The 7,479-nt window shown below is 38.0% G+C and overlaps 1 protein-coding gene across 6 annotated transcripts in view; it reads left to right on the forward strand.

Moving 5' to 3' along the window:
• The window catches only part of robo2 (roundabout, axon guidance receptor, homolog 2 (Drosophila)), a 349,267-nt gene extending 345,212 nt beyond the window's left edge, over positions 1-4,055 (forward strand). For all 6 annotated transcript variants that reach the window (XM_055045287.1, XM_055045288.1, XM_055045291.1 and 3 more), the window contains one exon: positions 67-4,055. In XM_055045287.1, coding sequence (XP_054901262.1) covers positions 67-68 — 2 coding nt within the window. In that variant the 3' untranslated portion in view covers positions 69-4,055. The remainder of the gene's footprint in view (positions 1-66) is intronic.
• The last annotated feature ends 3,424 nt before the right edge of the window (positions 4,056-7,479 follow it).

Below are 7,479 nucleotides of genomic sequence, written 5' to 3' on the forward strand. Positions count from 1 at the left end.
CCACTTTTTCTTGGCTGTTTTCCTGAACCATCTTCATGTTTTCCTCCATGCTCATCTCCTCCACAGAGTGACCCTTCTGGGCTCCCGTCCGGGCCAATAAACTTTCTCCTCGTACCTGTGTGTTCTCAGAGGGGGAGGCGCCCGGCGGTGGAGGGCGCCACGGCGGTGGAGGGCGCCACGGCGACGAAGCGGTTTCACAGAACTGTACATGTGATGTAAAGTCACAAACATACTGTACATCTCACAATGGTTTAGTCCTCAAGAAAATATTTTCCACCACCTACCTTACTGTAATTTTCTTTTTGTTAGAAAAAGGCAAGTTTAAAAAAAGGAAAAAAAAAAAAAAAGAAAGGAAGCATCTAGGTGGGGAAAAAATAATAATAAAACTTTGTTGTATCTACCCTTCGGGAAAAGGAAATATTGTTTCCTGTAAATATTTTCTTTGCCATGTTGTTGCATTGCTATGCAAACCCAATAGAGTTTAATTTTTTTTTTATTTCCATATACAATAACAGTTGGGTTTTACCTGGTTATTTGTACTATATGTGAACTAATTGGCTTTTGTGCCATAAGATTTTTTTTTATCCATTGTTTGTTAATAGCTACCATTAATTATTATTAATATTATCATTATTATTAATATTATTAATTATTGTTTTTTTGCACTGCAATTTTTGGTGATAAGCACAAAAACATAGCTCCTGCTGACATGAAGAACCGGAAGAATATGTGAAGAGGAGTTTCTGTACTGTAAAGTAAAGAGAAGAAGATATATTCTAGTGTACAGAGAGATATTAAAGAGTCATGCTTTTCTCACAGACAGCATCCATTTCTACAGTAGAGACGAACCGAGTGGCAGACGCCAGTCCTGAAGGCGCGAGGCAGAGCTACAAGGCCTGGGAACGGATCCGAAACCGAGCCAACTCGTGGATTCGGTTAGCTATTAATTTATTCTTCTCCTTTTTGTTGAATTTATGGTTTAGTGCCTAAATCATTTTACAAAGCGGATCTCATGCTCCTGCACAGCACAGCCTCAAACTTCAAAAAGAAAAAAAAAACGGTTAACTTTGTCTGGATGCTGACATCACATATAGCACAAATAGGGTTTTATTTTTATCATATTTTATTTTACAAATAGGGTTTTATTAAGTTACAAGACCATCTAAACTTCCTTCTAAATTAGATCGTTTACATTTTATTCGAGCTGATTTTGTTTTATATTTGCTGTTTTAGCACTTATTTGAATCGCTTAATCTGTTATCACCGATCGTATCAATGAAGAAAACATTTCGTCTCCTGGGAAAAACCGAGTTATTAATGTGGGAAAGTCGGTGACTCACATGTGAACCAAATGGTCAGTTTGCCTCTTTGTCGATTTCTAGACAGTTTAACCCCACAGATCTGTAACATGTCAGTTCATTCTCCTGTTACTTAACCATTTTGAGAAATTAAGAGTGAAAAAAAAGCATAAAATCTCATTTTCCACGTTTGATTTATTTGAAAGTGATTTCCAACAGCGTCGTTCTTACTTCCAGGTTCAAACCAGTTCACTTTAGGCATGGGCCAGAATCAATTTACAATAACCCAAAGTAAAAACAGCACAGTGTTATGAAAATAAAATCTATGACATCATGTAGTTGATTCTGTTTGAAAGCTAAAAGCAACAAGTCTTTCTACTGCTGCTAAAATAGTACATTCTGCTGATTATTACAGCTTAATGTCATGTTTAGCTTTTTATTATTTAGCATTTTATTAATTGATTTTCAGGGTTTAAAGATGAATGTTATTATAGTACAGAATTCATAACATTTTTGCTCTAAAATCAACAAGTTATCAGTTTCAGCCCACATTCACTCGCTTAAATCCAACTCCTAGCTTATCAACAGTTGTTTTACAACAGTGTTGCCTTATTAAGATAAGAGGCACTCATTTAGGATGGTTTCCAATGGGGGTAAAAAACACTATGTGGAAAATGTTGCAGGTCTCTGTAGGCAGGTGTTGCAGATTTGCAACAACTTAGACAGTCTTTTCAAGTAATTTGAGCCTGAGAGGGTTAAGCCAGCTTACAGGCAGTGTGTAGGGAAAAAAAATAGAGAAAACTCAGGTCACTCTGGAAACTCTTCAAACTTACTTTAAATCACAGAAACTTTTCATTTTTTGCAGACCTTGGTTTACCTTGATCCATATCATTGGCCCATGCCTAGCAACACTTATTAAAACTGAGAGTGAGGCCAATGCACCAATGGAAGAGCAGTCACTGGTGTTTAAAAAAACATATTTAAAATAAATGACACTTAACCTGGTGGGGAGGCAAGAAAAGCCTGGTGGCCCGCCAGGCTTATAATGCACAGAGGGAAACTCAGTGAACTATCAATGGATTAGATAAAATTGATTTGTCTTTAAAATCCCCTATTAAAGTCAGAAATGACAAAAGGGCAAAGTGGCCAGCATCCACAACAAGTACGATCAGCATAGTCTTGTCGGAAACTTTTTTTATTGTTTAAATGGTGATTCCTACACACTGCGCATCTTTAGGTTAGAGAGCTGACGAAGCAAAGGCCTTGTATGTTAGTCAGTGGCTCCACTGCCTTCATGTCTACAGCCACAGTGGGAAGCAAAAAACCCTTTCTTATCCACCTGACTGCCACAAAAACACGCTGGTATCATTTACCGCTTTTGACTTCACAACATCGGATTTTTTTAGATATGAATCTTTTCCAACAAATGTCCTTTTTGGAAGCTAAGCTTGTTTCTTTGTATGCCTTTTATGGACTCCCAAAACGCTGCTTACAACAATGTTTTTCAATTGTAATGTTCAGGATTTTTGTGGTTCAATGACTGTTTGTTTTGTCTTTTTTTGTACTGCTAATGTTGATTGAAATAAAAAATAGAAAAAAAAATGGGGATGGGGGAGTAGGGGAAACTAAAGGCCATCAAAATGCTGTTGTACTGTTGTCGTAACACCATTGTCGTACTTTATTTTATTTTTTTAAGGATACACCCAGTGGCCAGTGTTCTGGGAATGAGGTGCAGAGAGTATCTCAGGTTATTTTGCATTCTGGTGGTGTTTATGTATGTGTATATATGTGTATATATCCATACACATCTCCACTTGATTATTCCATTCCTTTTTGATTAATAAACACTTTCCATCCCATGTTGGAATCCGTTATACCCCCTTTTTTTTTCTTCATTATTTTCATTGCGTTTTAATTTTCTGCTGGGGACTTTGATCCCGATGCGCTGGTTCATCCAACTTAAAGACAAGATGTCAGTAAAAGAACATACCAAATTTGAAATTGATATTTCTAACGTCTAAATGCGTTTTTGTGTCTTTAATACTCAATTTTCTTTCAAATCACAGTGTCGTTTTGTATTTATTAAAATGCTAATAAAGGTATATTGTGAAATATGCATAAAATTTGTAAGATATAAAATGTGTTTTCTTTTTTCTTTTGAACTGTTACCTTTGTTCCTTGTGAACGTTGGTGTCGGCGCTGAGCAGCGAGGCCGTTAAGAGGTGATGTGGAGGCCGTGCTCTCCGCACAGCGATGCGCCGGTCGGTCGTCATCCAAGTCGCTCTTCGTCTTGCATGTTCACTGCACTGCTCTTCTCGAGTCGCAACTTTTCGACACGGGGAGTAAAAACACAATTTGCTTGTCGAGGCAAAAGAGAAAATGTCTTTTTCAAAGTGCTTTACCTCTTTTCGTTCATTTTCTCAATATTGTTGGTTCTTTGTAGCCTATCTGTGTCTTTCCTTTTTGCTATAAAAGCGGATTAAAAATGACAAAAAGTGAAAGTTGTTGGGTGAAGTCTTTCCTGTACAGCATGGGGTGAGGTAACACTCCAGATCCAATGCCATTTCTACGGTACGCTCCTCCTTTCTCTCTGTACACCTCCTCCTGTATTCACTTGCATGTTCTTTTCCAAAAAAGAGAGAGTGAATCAAGAAAACAAACTCCTGCAGTTTAGTTCTCATGACCTGTAAAATAAGTCCATCTTTTATTTCCTTGTTCCTGGATCAATATCAAATAAAAATATTTTTGAAAAATGAATTTAAATGACTTAAATCCTTTGTCCTTGAAGGAGAGAGATTTAATATATCCACTAATCAGTTGGCGTGATATCCTTAGCACGCTAACTACCTAATGCTAAAAGTTGTGTTGACTTATGTAGAGCTTGAAATGACAGCTGTAATATGTCCTGCACAGAGTCTATGGGCGACGCCATGTTGGAATTACAATCTCTTAACTGGAACTGGAGTCTGACGTCAAACTTATGCAACTGGAACTCAGCATCTTAACATTAGCATTAGCATGCTAACATTTACTGTGCATGATTCTGTTTTTTTTTCAATCTAAAAGGCAAAGTTGCATGTGAATTCAAAGCTAATAAGAAAGTTTGCTTTTTATGCAGATATTTGACAGAAACTTGCAGACCTACTTCTTAAGCTAACCTGAGCTACTAGTCTACTACCCTGTCTACTAGTAGCAAAATGTGATAATCAGTCTTGCATACTTACACTAATGCAGGACTATATATAATATCAACTAAAGGTAACTAATTAATATATATGCTCATCACAGTGACAACAGTACGTTCAGAGGGGGAAGCATATTTTTAATGTGTATTTTTTATTTGTTGATAACTTGGAGATGTTACAGCAGCTGGGATGTCAAACAGGACTTTTTAGCACTAGTCCAACACACCTGAATCAAACAGCTAAATTAGCTTCTCTGAATGTGGACAAGTTCTCCAGAGTCCTGCTAATGACCTAATTATTTGATCTGAGTGTGTTGAAGCAGAGACAGATCTGAAAGTTGCAGGACGCCGGCCCTCCAGGGCCGGAGCTTGACACCTGTGAACTCCAGGAACCGGTGTGTTGCTGTTAATTGTCCCTCCGCTCTCATTTCCAGCCTTAAACTCACTGTGTGTGATCCAGATTTTCTTTGTCAGGTGCAGCAACTCTTCTTTTTCGGGTAATGTATACTTCACTGCTAATTATATACATATTTTTTTAAGTTCTGACAAACATGTCGCAAGGCCGACACAAATGTAAACCAACTTGATCCTGGAGACAATCACTGAATTTAGAATGGACCCGATTTATGTCCCCACCAGGCTTCAGGTTCGGGAAATGTATCACTTCTCATATTTTCCATAAATGATTTAGGTTTACTACAGTTGTTGGCAGGTTTTAAATCAGTTTTTTTTTTTTTTTTTTTTTTTTTGGGGGGGTGGGGGGGTTTGCATTTTTTGTAAAATATCAAATATCAGCACACTCTAGACAATTCAATCTGGTGCATGAAGGATTGAATCTGTACACAGGGCCAGTGCTAGGTTTTTAAGTGGCCTAAGCACAAATGCATTGTGGTGCCCCCACTACCCAACACACACACACACACACCACACACACACACACACACCTGCCTCTGAACTTAATTATTCTGAATTTATGAGTGCATTTCTCTTCATTTTCCTGTAGAAAAATAAAGACTCACCTAGGTAAAAGTTTTTCGGAGAAAATAAAATCAGAAAATAAAGTACAATGAGTGAAATGTATCAAATGTAACTATGACTCATTCTAGAAAGTGCTGCTAGAAAAATACTTATTTCTGTGCAGTTGTCACATTGTTTGATGCCTCAGCAAAAAAAAAAAAAAAAAAATTGACTTTACAGAGAAACCTGTGATATGATCATGAAAGGTTTTGTTTTCCTGGGGAAGGTTCTGCAGAAGGAGTTCATTGCGTTGGTGTATTTCTCTGATCAAATTCAAATTCTCATCACTGTTGGTTCAACCTTCACAACATTTATAGTCTGTAGTGCTCATCTGGGAGGCAGCTTCTCATTCCTTCCAACAAATTGCGAATTCCTTTGGATGTGCCTCATTTGCTTCAATATGAATTTTTTTCAGTTTTATTTTATTTTCTTACATTATGTTAGTTCATGGACTCTTATGAATGTCAAATAGTCATTCTTTCTGTTTCAACATCGAGCTTCGAAGGACTGAATGCAAGCTGGTATGACGACAACTATTAATTCGGTGATAGAAATCTGGCTCCAGCAGCAGGAAGAGAAGGATTTTCAGGAAGGAAACTGTGATGTCATGGGACCTTTGACCTCCCAGGAGAAAGTTCAGTCCTGAAACCGACAGGAGAGAAGAGGTAGTAGTCTACCTGTTTAGTTATGTGTAGCTCTTGCTAACCACAGCAGTTACTGTAGGAATAGGAGACTTCACGCTCTGAGCCTTGCTAACCAGGCAGCTGAAGCTAAAGCTGCTGTAGCTAAAGCTGCTGTAGCTAAAGCTGCTGAAGCTAAAGCTGCTGTAGCTAAGGCTGCTGTAGCTAAAGCTGCTGTAGCTAAAGCTGCTGTAGCTAAAGCTGCTGTAGCTAAGGCTGCTGTAGCTAAAGCTGCTGTAGCTAAAGCTGCTGTAGCTAAAGCTGCTGTAGCTAAAGCTGCTGTAGCTAAGGCTGCTGTAGCTAAAGCTGCTGTAGCTAAAGCTGCTGTAGCTAAAGCTGCTGTAGCTAAAGCTGCTGTAGCTAAGGCTGCTGTAGCTAAAGCTGCTGTAGCTAAATGAGGTAAATAGTAAATAAATTCCTTTTTTTGATAAAACGTTTTTGCCTAAGTGCAATAAAATGTATACTTCTTGTATAGTTTTGCCTTTGTTATTTCCTTGAGTTTGCCTTTCTTTGAGTGACGATTAATCAATTACTAAATCAGTTGACAAATGTTTTTTTTAAATTAATTGATACATCATGATTAATCCATTAATCCAGCCCTAATCTACAGGTCTATGTTGCCTTATCTTACTCCATGCATACAAACAAGAAACCATTGATTCCCGATCACACATTCACGTCACTAGACACATCCAAATATATGGTTTTCTGCAGCTACATACATGTTGACCTACATTTTATTCAGTCAGTGCTTGCTTTGGTTTAAAGGTTTTGTGTTTTTTTCCCTGAGGTATTTCTTTTTTTTTTTTTTTGATTGTGCACACCTCTGAGTTTTTTATTTATTTATTTTTTCACCTAGAAATATTCCTCTATTAAAATAAAAAACAAGCCCTCACACAATGAGAAGAAGCTGTGTGTGAAGATCTAATTCTCCTATTTCTGTTGCGGCGTATTTTTGCATTTGTGTGCATAAAACAGGTTCCCAGATCCATCCGACCCTTTTAAACAAACCCATCAGACAGACAGAGACAGAGAGAGAGAGCGAGAGAGAACTGCATCTGCTTCACAGCTCTTCCTCTGTTTGTGCCTGGCAAGCACGTACAAGTAATGACTGCTCCACTTCTTGCCAACGAAGCAACTTTCCTCCTCATGTTTTATTTCCAACTGTTTACCGGTGTGTGAGTGTCTGTGTGAGTGTCTGTGTGGGTGTGTGTGTGTGTGTACTCCACCTGTTCCCTATTTTTCTTCTTCATCTGAATGAGCCACAAACAGAGATTTTAGTAGAGTGCTTGTTTCTTTG

This window comes from Poeciliopsis prolifica, unplaced genomic scaffold (assembly GCF_027474105.1).
Source record: "Poeciliopsis prolifica strain line A6 unplaced genomic scaffold, Auburn_PproV2 SCAFFOLD022, whole genome shotgun sequence".
In the NCBI taxonomy this organism is placed as follows: Eukaryota; Metazoa; Chordata; class Actinopteri; order Cyprinodontiformes; family Poeciliidae; genus Poeciliopsis; species Poeciliopsis prolifica.